At 43.1% G+C, this 14,527-nt stretch overlaps 1 protein-coding gene across 3 annotated transcripts in view; it reads right to left on the reverse strand.

Moving 5' to 3' along the window:
* Positions 1-424: 424 nt before the first annotated feature.
* vps50 (VPS50 EARP/GARPII complex subunit) overlaps positions 425-14,527 on the reverse strand; it is a 136,599-nt gene continuing 122,496 nt past the window's right edge. For 2 of the 3 annotated variants that reach the window (XM_059556447.1, XM_059556446.1), the window contains 3 exons: positions 12,970-13,091; positions 2,307-2,496; positions 425-1,478 (listed from right to left, as the gene is read on the reverse strand). In XM_059556447.1, coding sequence (XP_059412430.1) covers positions 1,359-1,478; positions 2,307-2,496; positions 12,970-13,091 — 432 coding nt within the window. In that variant the 3' untranslated portion in view covers positions 425-1,358. Of the gene's footprint in view, positions 1,479-2,306; positions 2,497-12,969; positions 13,092-14,527 lie in introns of those variants that run through there. The other variant, XM_059556448.1, reaches the window with a different exon arrangement.

A 14,527-nucleotide genomic window follows, 5' to 3' on the forward strand; every position in this document is an offset into this window, starting at 1 on the left:
CAACAGCCAATTAATTAGTGCTAAAGCTTCACTTCCTATAGAGGATTAAAGGGAACTGCACAGCGCATGGGAAAAAAAAACATACCTGAAGGGTAATATGTCACTGTGGAAAGTTGTTAAAGAATAAAAAAAAGGATTTGTAATGTTTGCTGATAAGCTTACTGTTGATCAATGAGCTTGATAAGTGGAGCATGTGGTGTACTTGTATTAAAAAACACAAAAAAAACCGCAAAGCTGCTAAAAATATCCGAGCAGGTTCTATAAATGGTGGTGAGATTTTCTTCTGCTGACTGCATTACGAGAGCTCCGGAGGGAGAGTCCAGTCCTACGCTAACTTCTAACAGCTAGAATAGAGCGAGAAACAGAGGCATGTTCAGGGATTCAGATCAGAGAATTCATTTTTCAATTTCACTGAGCACACAGATTGCGTTCAGCCAATATGTTTTTTTTAATGTAAGGATTCAGCACACTTGAACATCAAAATGTATTCAAATGTCGACTAGTGGACTGAATACACTGGTGTATTGTAATAGGTTTTCATACCACAAAAAAAAAAAAAATCAAATTATAAAATATCATTCGCAAAAATGCTAGTGTATTTATTGTGCGACCTTGCCTTCAACTTGGTACAGCTGAATAGTATTATACAAATTTAGTAACCACATACAAAGCAACACATTTCAGCCTAAGAAATACAGTTTCTCTGCATTTCAGACATACGGTATCAGAAATAAACAGTTTTATCACTTTCTAACAGGAAGGTTTCGGGACTTTTTTAGAGTCTTCCTCTATTATTACTATTAACATATACGTTATCACATTCCTGCACAAATGTGTTTCATGACAAATGACAACACTTCAATACGTCTCTGAAATCTGTAACAGGGTGAGACCAGTGACACACAGCTACAGTAGCGAAATGACAGTGACCTGTCAAAACCAGACGAGGAAAGCAACTTGCTTTTTGTGTACAGTGTCAGAGATGGAGTCTCAGTGTGTTAGAGGGAATATTGGTATCCCTTTAAAATGCAGATCTAGCACAAATAACTCAAAAAGGAAATATGGCAGAAGAACATGGTCGCTTAGCCACAGCTATGTTTAAATTACTGTTTGATAGCGCATGAGTCATTCATTTGTGTTGTGATTCAAGTGATAACACCTTCATTATCCTTAACAGCCCTTCAAATGACTGCTTCATATGTAGTCAGAGCACGTCCTGCTTACATTCATAATAAAATGTTAACAGAAACCGCAAACGTTTACATGGTTAAAAAATGCAGGGCGTGCGTGAAAATAGATACTGGACAAGAAACTGTGAAGGTGTGGGTGTTTTTTCTGTGGAGTTTGGTGACATTTATTTATCTTTTCGGCCGGTCAATGTCATCGATAGCTGCGAGGAGTTTCTGTCGTGCTTTCTTGTTGATGTGGGACCCGAGGCAGACATTGACCAGGTTAGTCAGCTGCTTCATAGAGTACTCCTGGTCAAACACAAAACAAACTCATGATAAATCTCTACTAGAGATGCCTTACATCATTTTAATGAGTTAAAGCATGATTTGCATGAGATGCTTTACTAAGCAGTGCTTTTTCTTAACATTTAAATTGGAATCAAGTGCTGCATGATATATAAAACACATCAGTTTTGATGGTGATATTAAATCAGATAAGCTTTGAGATTTGCAAGAACTAAAGTTTTAATGCAGGGATGCTTTAAAAAAGATCTCTGATTTAAAGTTTTAGAAGCAAACGTTGCCAGATTGGGTAAGTCTGATTCCTTTCTGTGAATAAGATCAAAATGTGAATATGCTTTCCTGAATCAATTCAAAACTATTATTATTTTGTAGTATCACTACAAACTTCTCACATAGTAAAATATATAGGGAGACATATGGTTTGCTATCATGTGTTGGTGTCATATATTTCTATAAAATAAAATGAATGTCATTTTAAATATAAACATTTATTAAATATAAATATTTAAATATTAAATATAATAATTCATAAAAGGAATACAGGTAAAATGGTACATGTCCTCATTATTTGTCATTGGCCTTTTACTATTTCTGAGTTAATAGTTTACCTGTATTTACCTTTTATAAAAATATTTACATTTTACAATTTAGGTAAATCAATTTAAGATAATTATATCCATCTTTCACTCTATATACTGTATAAAAATATTTAATATTGAGTTAATTTAGTCTTGATTGCAATTGATTTGATGTGTTTTTACTTGACTTTAATTGTTTTGATTGCAGGAATTAGCTAAATTTATTAAACCTATTGTCAGGTGTAACCCATCTTACCCTGTGGTTCTTGATGAACTGCTCCATGTCATTCTCGGTAAGGTAGTATGCCTTGATGTAGGTCTCTACGAACTCCTTGTCTGGAATTGGTCTGAGGTCGGTGAGCTTCTCCAGCTTCATCAGGAACTGCTGGAAGTCCAGCTGCATCAGCGCACGTCCTTCATTACTGCATTTCTTCACATTTGCATAGCTGGCAGACAGAAGGAGAGCATAGGTGAGTGTTTGTCAAACAGATAAAGGGCATTCATTAACTGTTGACAGTTTATGCTACATTAATTGTACAGACAAAGTGTTTTGCGTGTGAGTACCATGGTGCTTGTAACTCTACGGGTTACATGTAACCTTGTGCCCTACCACTGATTGAACCTGGAACCTAAAACACCATAATGTCAATGGAATGTCAAAAAGAATAGATAAATAAATAGATAAATAGAGCAACAATGCAGTGATTGACCAATCAGAATCAAGTCTTCTACTTTTCCAGGGCCATATAACAAGATTACGATCGCTGAGATCATTCTTTTCTATGTTTCTAGGTCCACTTCTGAATGTAAAGGTGCGTTAAAATATAGTGGTGCATATTCATAAAATAATAAATTGCCATATATGCTCCACATATCTGGTTTTCAGCTCATATAATATGAATAGATACAGAATGTGGGATAAGGCATTTAAGCCAAAATACAACTCAGACTTTGACTGTTAAGAGACACCAAATGCTGAGGGCCATTTTTTGACACCTTTTGATTTGTACAGCTCGTGGGTCTCGGTTTGCAGCCCTGAGCATCCAACAGAAGCAAAGCATCGATTTACAGTGCAGCTGCATCCAAGGCAAACAAGCATCCATGCAGACTTCGGTGCTGTTGACACCCCTGTTTACTTTTTTGGCTGACAGCGGTGTAATTACTTTCTGTGAGGGGAAGATATTGCTGGGCCTGTTGAGTATATCCAGTCTGCCAATATATCCTTCTGTTTCCCTGCCTCCTTCCTTCTTTTAGTCACACTCTGCTTGATGGTCGGCAATGATTTGGAACGCAACTCAGCACTGCACTGGCAGAGACTACTTGCAAAAAGAGTTGGTGTTAGGATGAATTAGCTAAGGGGCCAGAAAGTTTGTCTTTCCACCTTAATTACATGTAATGGTACTTTAAAAGTTACATGTTTTTTAGATATGCATATACATGGTACTGTTCAAGAATTGAGCTTCTTGAGAATTTATGGGTTTAAAAAGTAGTAATATTTTGAAATAATACTGAAAATAATTTATTCCTGTAATGGCAAAGCTGAGTTTTCCAGCATCTATTAGTTTTATCAGATATTAGTGTCACATGATCCTTCAGAGATTTGATACAGAAAACTTTTGTAATGTTATAAATGTTTTACTGTCACTTTTGATAATTTTAATGTGTGAAAATAAACTAACTCCAATATTTGGAATGGTAGTATATGTGTATGAAAATAATGATAAATAAATGTCAAAATAAAATGGGTAAAAAATAAAAATGGAAAACCAAAGATAAAATGAAGTGAAAAAAATGCAATAAATGACACACTATAAACAGGGAACTTAAAAAAAAAAACTTTTTAATGGCATCATTGCTCGCTGGTAGAGTAATGATAAACGTGGGTGAGAAAAAAGGTCTCAAATTCAAAAACCAAAAGATCATACTTTTAACAAACTATTTTAATACATCATACAAGCACAAATTCAATCATAGACTGTAATTTAAAAAATAATTTACAGATTTAAAATAAAAATCATTGCAAAAAATAAGTAAAACACAAGTGTTTTTTTGGCATTTCATGATTATTATTCATGTTTCGGGAATCATCCCAGCATTTAATCAGCTATAGGACAACAGTAATTTTCTCAGCTTACAAAATGCTGTGGATGCTGTCTACCTGAACATGTGATGATTACAGAGAGCGCTAACTCCCTGCAATTGCAATCACTGTTCAGTTTTGAGTAAAACTGCACAGGCAGAAAAAGCATCGAAGCTAGCTGATACAGACTGCTCCAGCTACACACAGACAGCCTCTTTATCACCTCTTCCAAACAACCTGCCCTCAAAGATTGTGTGCTGCCATTTTCAAACAAGTAGCCCTTGACCTTATGATGCAGGTGTACAGCTGAATCCTGCCAGGAGGTGCTTGCCAATCTATGCTGGGCCATGCTCTTATCAACTATATATTTTATCTTGGCAAAAAAACATCCTTTTGAACAATCACAGTCCTAGACCTAAGCTACTGTACCTCTGAAATCAGAGGATCATGACAAGCTGATGTTACTGAAACCCTAAACCTTACCCTAATATCTGATTAATTAATTGACAAAATAAATCATTACCATTCTGATGATCTAACCTATGATTTTAAATTGTGCATGCTCCCTTCACCTGCTTATCCAGCAACAATGACCAGCTCCTGTGTAAATAGCTTGAAGTCCTCAGGGTGTTTTATTCTTAATGTCTGGCACATTGGAGTACGCAGACTTTATAGAGGACCAACTGTTAAGGAAAAAAACCAAATGGTGATTTTAACCAAAGCAAACATTTGGCAAGTGGCAGCCCAGATGGGACTGAATAATACAGGAGTGATGAGTTTGTAGAAGATTCTTTCGAGTTTCTTAGATATTCTGGGAACATACGGTCATTCCACATCAGTCCATCTGTGCTGTTGTTACGCACTCTATCGTGAGCTTGCACTGGGCTTTTCAGTTGTTTAAAAAAGCCTGTTCATCTCTGGACAGTGTGTGATTACTTCTTATGCACTCCCGAGCAATATAAATGAATAATCAATGGATTACATGGCTAGAGAAATGCATTATTCATATACGTTTAATTCTCACGTTACTAAATCCAGAAGCTTTACTATGAAAAACATCTCTGAAGTCAAGACGTGCCAGTCAAACTCATGTCAAATGTGCTCCCAGCAAATCTCCATTATGTTGAGGGGGTGACAAGTATAAGAGCTTCTCTGCAGGTCTGTGAGCTTCAAGATTGCCAGCACACTGAAGATAATATACTGCGGTAAGGAATGAGTGATGGAAGACAGGCTGACAACAAGCTCTTTGGAGAAGACATGACTTCCAAGTTGCTTGTCACACTGTGCCACACAAACTTCCCTGATGTTCATTTACAATAATCCAGCTCTCGACTAATCACAAGCAGATGGGTGCAAGAAGAAGAAACAATAAGGAAAAATAAATACAAAGAAATCAAACATTGATGGATTTATATATTCAGCTATTTGAAAGCAAAAAAGGCATTCTGCTCATGGCACAAAGTCATTACTGATATTTGATGGATCCTCACAGAACTAATGCATTTGAACAATATCTACAGTAGGAGCATGCCTCAGGAAAAAGGTAAAAATGGGGAAAAGCACTACACGTACATACAATGACGAGAGTTGTTCCAAACACAAGATCGATGAGGCAGCTGAAAATCTCAGTGTTTCTTGTTTTAATCAAATATCATCAACATGTAGCACAAGATTTCGCACACCCACGAGTCCCCAGTGATAAAGGGTTTGCATCTTTCAAAACAATCACTGCCAGCCAAGCCATAATTGAAAAACCCAAAAGCTCTTCTTGCTCATAAAAACAATCCACAGATTTAAGCAGAGGAATAAAAAACAGGAGAACCAAAACCTTTCAATCAGATTTGCTGTTTTAATGCATATACTGTAGCTGTGGTTTAAAAGTGTCTGGCTATGAGTGCATTTGCCTTTTGTCAGATATTTGCTTTAAAGGTGAATATACTATTGAAGGAAGTTGAACATCAAAATTGTAGAAAATATATAATTTATTAGAGAACTCTGGAAAAAAAGTAGCATGGTTTACATAAAAACATTCATTCAACACTGAAAATAAAAAAGAAACATTACTTGAGCACCAAATTAGCATATTTAAAGGGGTCATATGATGCGATTTCAAGTTTTCCTTTCTCTTTGGAGTGTTACAAGCTCTTAGCTCGCGCTCGCGCTCGCTGACGGCGGATGCCCTCACTGCGAGCTGTTGCCATGGTGACTCTGAGGACTCGCCTGGCCTTTTTCTCTGAGCCTGCATTCTGCGCTGCGCTGATGCGCCGTAAAAGCGTCGCTTCCAGCGGATTCCGGGACCGTCTTCAGCTCAACCGAGCTCGCCGGTTCGCCCTGCTTCACCGGCCCCCCCTGCATCGCTTCCCGGTGGGCAGCGCCCGCTGTTTGCCGGCGCGTCGTCCGAGGAAGTCGATCTCAGGGCCGCGTCGGGGGAAGAGGACACGCGCTCTCTGCTAGCTTCGGGCAGTGAGGGCTGGGCGAGCTCCGAGGATCTCGCGCCTTCTGCTCAGAAACCCAGCAGACGAACTGACATCGAGAAGGAGCCGGGGCGAGTGCTCGCGTTGGCCGCGACGTGTCTCGGCCGCGAGTGGTCTGCACCAGCGCCCCCCCCCCCCCCTCTCGTTCCCGGCTGGATGGTATGTTCCTTTTGGATGAGCGTACTTCTCAAAGCCCGCCTCATTTCTTATTCTCTCAGCGTTTTCTGCAACGCGCAAGCCTGCACAGTTGCCCGCTTGCCTGCACACAAAAGCCGTTATCACAACAGCTTCAGCAACGCAGCTCGAGACCCCCGTTCTCGCTCTACCGGGCGTCGCCCCGCGCCGCGGGGACCGCGGCAGAGGATTACGGTGATGCCGGGAGCCCCGAAGCCATCCTAGGAAAGCCATCTATGCATGCTGCATGACGCTGCGTCTGCACTACACACGATGGCTGCTTCATCGAAGCGCCGGTGTACTAGTTCCGCTGTGGCCGGGCTCTCACCTAAGCGCGCCGCTGTTTCATTTCCAGAGATTGTGACTGTTTCAGCGTCTTTTGCAATGCGCAAGCCTGTACGGTTGCCCGCTTGCCTGCACACAAAAACCGTTATCACGGCTACCCAGATATTTCCCGAAAAAGGTGTAATTTCTGGTGCCCGGCCACGGCCGATGGTGCTATAAATGTAGTGACGATGCCCACTCCTCAGTGCCCATCTCCACATGTATGCACAGCCCTGCACGCAGGGCCTGCGCCCATAAAAGCGACTCAAGTCGATCACGCGCACTACATAGTAAACGTGCCCACTCCTCAGTGCCCACAATCACTATGTCACACGCGTCATGTGGTTTCTGTAAAAACGAAACCCGTGCACGTTCGTCCCGCCACGGCCGATGGTGCTATAAATGCAGTGACGATGCCCATTCCTCAGTGCCCATCTCCACATGTAAGCACAGCCCTGCACACAGGGCCTGCGCCCATAAAAGCGACTCAAGTCGATCGCGCACACTGCATAGTAAGCGTGCCCACCCCTCAGTGCCCACAATTACTATGTCACAAGCGTCATGTGGTTTCTGTAAAAACGAAACCCGTGCATGCTCGTCCGGCCACGGCCGATGGTGCTATAAATGCAGTGATGATGCCCACTCCTCAGTGCCCATCTCCACATGTAAGCACAGCCCTGCACACAGGGCTCGCGCACATAAGATCGACACAGATCGGTCAAACGCGCCGCATAGTAAACGTGCCCACTCCCCAGTGCCCACATACACTATGTCACATACGGTGCGTGGCTTCTGTAAAAACGAGGCCCGTGCGCGTACGCTCTGCACAGGCAGACAGCGAGTTGAAAGTTGTAAATGTGCACATATGCAGCCCACAGTTACTCTCAGACATATCGAGACCCACGGGACCTGCTCAGCCTTCCCCCAGTCGGTTAAGTGCCGGGACGGGGTCGAGGAGGAGCGATCTGCCCGCTGTGATCAGCGCGCTCCCCGCCTCAAATGCGCAGCACACCCGAGCGCCGCCTTTGCCTAGTCAACAGAGCGAGTTTCGCATCCAGCCCTTAGCCATTCATGCAGATGCATGGTCAGCGCTTCCAGTGGTTTCGGATTGGGTGCTAGGCATTATAAAGAGAGGCTACTCGCTACAGTTTTTTTTTTCGACGCCCTCAGCGCTTTTCAGCGCGCGTCGAAACTACAGTCAAAACAGAAGTAGCACACATACTTCGGGCCGAAATATCAAAACTTTTGAGCAAAGGGGCTGTAGAGCCTTTGTCTCAAGCTCAAAGCGAGGGGGGCTGTACAGCAGATACTTTCTGGTGCCCAAGAGAGACGGGGGTCTCAGGCCCATACTGGATCTAAGACAGCTGAACAAGGCATTGATGAAACGCAGTTTCAAAATGCTTACGACCAGGAAGCTCCTCGTGCAGATTCACAGAGGGCACTGGTTCATGTCAATAGATCTGAAGGACGCGTATTTTCAAATACAGACAGCGTCAAACCACAGGCGATATTTGAGATTCGCCTTCGAGGGCCAGGCATACCAGTTTACAGTCCTGCCGTTCGGCTTGTCCGTGGCTCCTCGTATGTTTACGAGAGGCATGCGAGTGCTGAATTATTTGGACGACTGGCTGGTTCTGGCCCGATCACGAGCGGAGCTCATGGATCACAGGGCCGTTTTACTCGATCACCTCGAGAAGCTCGGCCTCAGTGTCAATTGGGCGAAGAGTTCGCTGAACCCCAGTCAGACGATTCTGTTTCTGGGTATAGTTCAGAACTCGTGTTCCATGACGGCGCGGCTGTCACCACAGCGCGTGATGGGCATTCAGCGCGCAGCGAGTTCTTTCCGCTGCGGCGCGACCGTGTCACTCAAACACTGTCAGAAGATGCTGGGCCTCATGGCCTCAGCATCTCCGGCTCTGCAGCTGGGCCTGCTCCGCATGCGCCCCCTGCAGTTCTGGCTGAAGACGTGGGTGCCGCGCAGAGCGTGGGCGTCTGGCCGGCTGCATCTCAAGGTCAATCAGAGCTGTGTCACAGCTCTGGCACCTTGGACAGCGAACGGCAGGTACCGATCAGGTGTAAGCCTGGGGACTTCCCCGAATGTGAAGATGGTGTCGACGGACGCCTCCACTTCGGGATGGGGAGCGCTGCTCGAGGGCAGACCGTCCTTTGGCCTATGGTCAGAACGGGAAAAGCTCCATCATATCAACTGTCTGGAAATGCTGGCAGTGGAGAACGCGCTGATGCGCTTTTGTCCCCAAATCAAGGATCACCACGTCTTAGTCCGTTCGGACAACATGTCTGTGGTGTCCTACATAAATCGCCAGGGCGGTCTCAGGTCCCGAAACCTGTACAGGCTAGCGGAACGCCTCCTGGTTTGGGCTCAGCGCAACGTGCGTTCGCTGAGGGCAGTGCATGTGCCTGGGCTACAGAATCTGGGTCCAGACAGGCTGTCCAGAGGCAATGTTCCTACGGGCGAATGGTCTCTGCACCCGCAAACAGTCCGGCTGTTGTGGGAGAGATTTGGCAGGGCGGAGGTGGACCTCTTCGCGTCCCACGAAAACGCTCACTGCCCTGCGTTCTTTTCCAAGAACGAAAACGCGCTGTCATGGGAATGGCCATGCTGCCCGCTTTATGCTTTCCCTCCCGTCTGCCTCCTTCCGCAGGTGATAGAACGGGTGAGAGAAACGAGATGTTCAGTAATGCTTGTAGCACCTCTTTGGAAGAACCAACCATGGTTCCCAGATTTGATGCAGTTAGCAGATGTCGCCCCGTGGCCAGTGCCATTGAGGAGGGAAAACAGCGCTCGGTCAGTCAATAGGAAGGAATGATTTGGTCATCCGGTTCCTCAGAGGAGCTAGGAGGCTGAATCCTCCCAGACCTCTGTCAGTCCCTATGTGGGACCTCGCGGCGGTTTTGGAGGCCATGAAGGGTCCCCCTTTTGAGCCTATCCAATCGGTTAGCCTTCAGCATCTGTCGTTCAAGACAGTATACTTGTTGGCTCTCGGTGAGCCAGTCGTGCTTGGAGTTTGGGCCTAATGACTCAAGGGTCATACTCAAACCTAGGCACGGTTATGTGCCGAAATCCCTCAACACGCCGTTTCGGGCTCAGGTTATTGCCCTGTCTGCCCTGCCGGTGTCAGGAGAGGATAGAGACTTGAGTCTTCTTTGCCCTGTCAGGGTTTTAAGAGCTTATGTGTCTCGCTCTGCTGCCTTTCGGCAGACGGAGCAGCTGTTGTCTCGTTCGGTGGACGTTCCAAGGGAATGGCTGTTACGAGACAGACTCTATCCAGATGGATAGTTGACGCCATAGCGTTAGCTTACGCTTCCAGGGGCCTTCAGTGCCCGTTGGGCGTCAGAGCACACCCCACAAGAGGCGTCGCCTCGTCGTGGGCGTGGTCTACTGGGATCTCCTTGCAGGATATATGTATGGCGGCAGGTTGGGCCTCGCCGTCTACATTTATCAGGTTCTATAACCTGGAGGTTCCCGCCTTGCAAGCAAGGCTGCTGTCGGTATAGTCGAATCAGGGCCCTGAGGGGAATTCTGAGTTCATGAGCGCTATGCGCTGCCGACTGTTATATGGGCAGTATTGCGTAAGACCCGCATTGCCACATTGGTCAGGCTTTGCCTCGGCTGTGTGATGTTATATTGCCGCATCTACGGATGCTGCTAGATATGGGACGGAGGGCTTTCCCCCTTTTCTGTCCTGGACTCTCTGTGAGTCCCTCAGGTGACGGTGCACTGTAAATCCTGGGTGTTGCTTCAGGTTTATAGGTGTGTGATCCCTGCGCGCACGGCGTTTTACATTGGGTTCCCGTAGCGTCTTAGCTAAGACGCAGTACGAGAGAGCTCTCGTAAGAGAACGTACTCGGTTACTAAATGTAACCTCGGTTCTCTCTAGAAGAGCGAACGAGTACTGCGTTCTCTGCCGTGCGCACGATTCACTCAATAAATCAGGTGAGTCAGCCTTTTCGAGCTCCTTTTATAGGTTGGGCCACACCCGTTACGGCGGGAAGTGGCAAGAAGGGCGCGAAGCGCCCTTATTGGTCTGATGTTGCATCAGCCTGCGCTCGATAGGCCGTGCAGTTGCCGCAGAACAAGCCAATGAGCGAACGAGCCGTCTCGTCTATGGCTGTGTACTGCTGCAAATGCGCTTTACAAAAATACAAAATTAAGGATAATTTTTTGCTTCAGTATTTCGTGAAAAGAGACTTTTCCCGTAGCGTCTTAGCTAAGACGCAGTACGAGAGAGCTCTTCTAGAGAGAACCGAGGTTACGTTTAGTAACCGAGTACGTTTTCAGGATTTGTTTTTACCAAACATCGTTTAAAGATAAGTCTTCCAAAATGCTTAATTAACATGCTTTTAGTCCCGATGTCCTCATATGAGGACATGTATGAAATCAACGTCCTGTTTCATAAAAGAAAGTAATATTTTGATTTGAAACCCCATAACATTTTCCTGAGATATCGATTTATGACACACAGTAAAACAATTTGTCAGATTTAAATTATAATTACTAAATATTATCATATTTCCATAAGGGTGTCACAAAATTAATATAAGACATTTTTGAAGACCAAGGAGAGAAAGTGTTCATGGTGAAATGTGTGGCATGTCTCAGAGAACCTCACTAAAATATTATGTGCTCATTTGAGGATGCAGTGTCTCAGGAGGATGAAGTTGTAATAATATTTCACAAAATTACTATTTTTACTGTACTCATCCTTTTGTTAAACACATTTGAATTAATCTGGGTAAGGCATTCAATTATCCAATGATCAGTGTAGCAGAGTCACACAGTACTGATGTGAAATCCACTAGTGTTCACTTGTGCTTTCTTGTAGCATAAATATCACTGGCTTTATGAGATGATTTAATCAACTTAGATCTGCCTGAGGAACTTTAAGAAGTTGTTAGGAAGAAAGTAGATGGTTATAAAAAGACTGGCAAAGCTTTTAACCTTCTACATCCATTAAAGTAAAACAGAAAGAGCACGGCACAACCAAAACACTTCTAAGGTCAGTCCATCTTACAAAACCGAGCAACTGGAAAAAAAAAAGGGCATTTGTAAGAAAAATGACCAAGATGTCAGATAGACTACATGGAATTCCAGAGCTGTTTGAATGAAAGGGGAAAAACAGTCTAGACAACAGCAAGTGTTGAGCATTTGATGTCTTTTGCCTCTTTGGGAGATCAGCCAGAGGAAAGTCACTTTTGAGACAGGCCAACATAAAGTCAGCCTGGAATTAGCTAGAAGCCATGTGACAAAACATGAAATCTATTGAAAGAATATTTTGTGGTCTGAAGAAGACTAAACTTGAGCTCTTTGGCCTGAAATTGGAGTGCTGTGTTTGGCACCCCAAATACAGTGCAACAGATGGTGACAACCCCGTATTCTGTGGTTGCTTTTCAACAGGAGGAACTGAAACTATGCGACAACAATTTGGCAATGTATAATATTTAATAAAGTATATATAAAATATTTGACAATGTAGGCAAATCCTTGAAGAGAAGCTGAAAGGTAATAATGAGAACAGTAAGTGGAGTAAGTGGACTAAAGGTAAATTTACTGGATAAATGTGTTTATATCGTAAGAGGATTTATAAAATAAAATAGAAAGCACTATAAAACCTAGTTCAATCAATACTACCAATGTGAAGTGGTATTGTAACAGTAATAGGAGGTTCTTTGGCCTGTATGTGATCCAACTGCTCCTGCAAGCTATTTTCTTAGTTTGGGAAAGGGCTGAGTTGTTTGTGATGGCCAGTACTCCAATAAAAACACTCTGTGGTAGGATGATTTATCTGAGAGCAGGTGGTCTTATAGACAATCCACACCCATTTGGTTAGGCCTGGTAGCCCACTTACCCCTCCACTAATGTCCTGTTAGCCAGACGGATGCAGTGCTCCCATAAGACATTGGACACAGGCAAAGGAATCCGAACTATTTTCGACACATCTCCCAGTCTCTGGTTAAACTTCTCAAACTCCTGCAGAAAACAGATGACGACATATGGGTCAATGTCATGCCGCTCATGTTTTGTTTGGATCTATTCATTAACTAAAAAGATTCATAATTAAATACTGAAAAATAATAAAAACTTTACAAATGGAATTCATACATGGAATGACTTGAATGCACCTCTTATAAAAAATATTTTGATCAATGTCAGGGTTATAAAACTCTCACAACCCATTGAATATAAAGTCTCAAAAATATGACTTCTGAATAAATAATTCACAATATTTCTGAAAAACCCTTTAAAACTAAAAATTAGTATACTCAAGGAAATAAGATTACTTTTTACTTGATTTCTTGAAAACGTCATGAAAGTTTTTCAAAACAAAATGAAATTTCTAAGAACTTTGCATGTGTTTTTTAACCTATATTGCTAAAAGATTGCGTTATAGTGATACTCTTAGTTGTCACTGACACTTAACCTTTTTGTTTTGCTTCCTCTCTTGTGTGCAGTGCTTGCTGTTAACCGTTCACCTTAACCACAGCGTTCTTATTGGGTGGTGTTGGAACCATCTGGATGAGAGGTCATGAACGGGCTAGAAACGGTTTTGTTTTAGAATGCCGTACAAGTCCAGAAATCCCAACAAAGGTGTAAATTAATCACAGAATCAAAGAATTGGAAACAGCAGTCTATAAATGTTCACTGGAGCCATACTGGCGTACCAGGTTGTCAAACCTACAGGATCCAGGCTATACAAAGAAACAGTCTCTGCAGTGCAGATGTCTCGATAAAGCCGTGCCACGTACAAAAACCTGCACTGTATAAGCCGGCTGCTCACGGAGTTGTTGATTCAGCTGTGCTCGAGCCCATTTCTCTTTCACTTGTGACAGGAAAACCCGCCCATAACTTTCTTAACACAATGACATATGGCTCAATTGAGAGCCAAGGACTACATGTACTGGGGGCTCGCACCTTGAATGTTGATACAAAGCCAAGAGCACTAAAACTGCTGTGCAAGTTGTCTGGGTTATTTTGTTACCTTTAATCTTCTGAATTAATTTTTTAAAATATCGAGTTTATTTTACAGCTTAGAAATATGGTTTTAAGAAGAACACAAAAATGCTGGTGTCAAGATTACTGTTTTGCAGTATCTAATTACAATTTATAGTTCCTGCAAGAGACAGTGTAAGAATTCATACCAAGAAACTAATCACAGCAAGCATAGATCAGATTATCTGCTCTTAGTCATGTTGATAAGCATTAAAGCAATGCAAACGGAAAGGTTTTTGATTTCTTGCAAGTCTTGCAGTGCAAAAATATAAATAAAATCAGTACGATAAAAAAACGCACAAAAAGGTTTAACACACTTACATTCTAAAAAACTGGAATTTCACTTCTGAGCTGTCATCAGTATTGGTCCGAAATTGTCAGAATATCTGTCTTTTAAATCAATTAGAAGAAAAAGC

Source organism: Carassius carassius, chromosome 8 (assembly GCF_963082965.1).
Source record: "Carassius carassius chromosome 8, fCarCar2.1, whole genome shotgun sequence".
NCBI classification, from domain to species: Eukaryota; Metazoa; Chordata; class Actinopteri; order Cypriniformes; family Cyprinidae; genus Carassius; species Carassius carassius.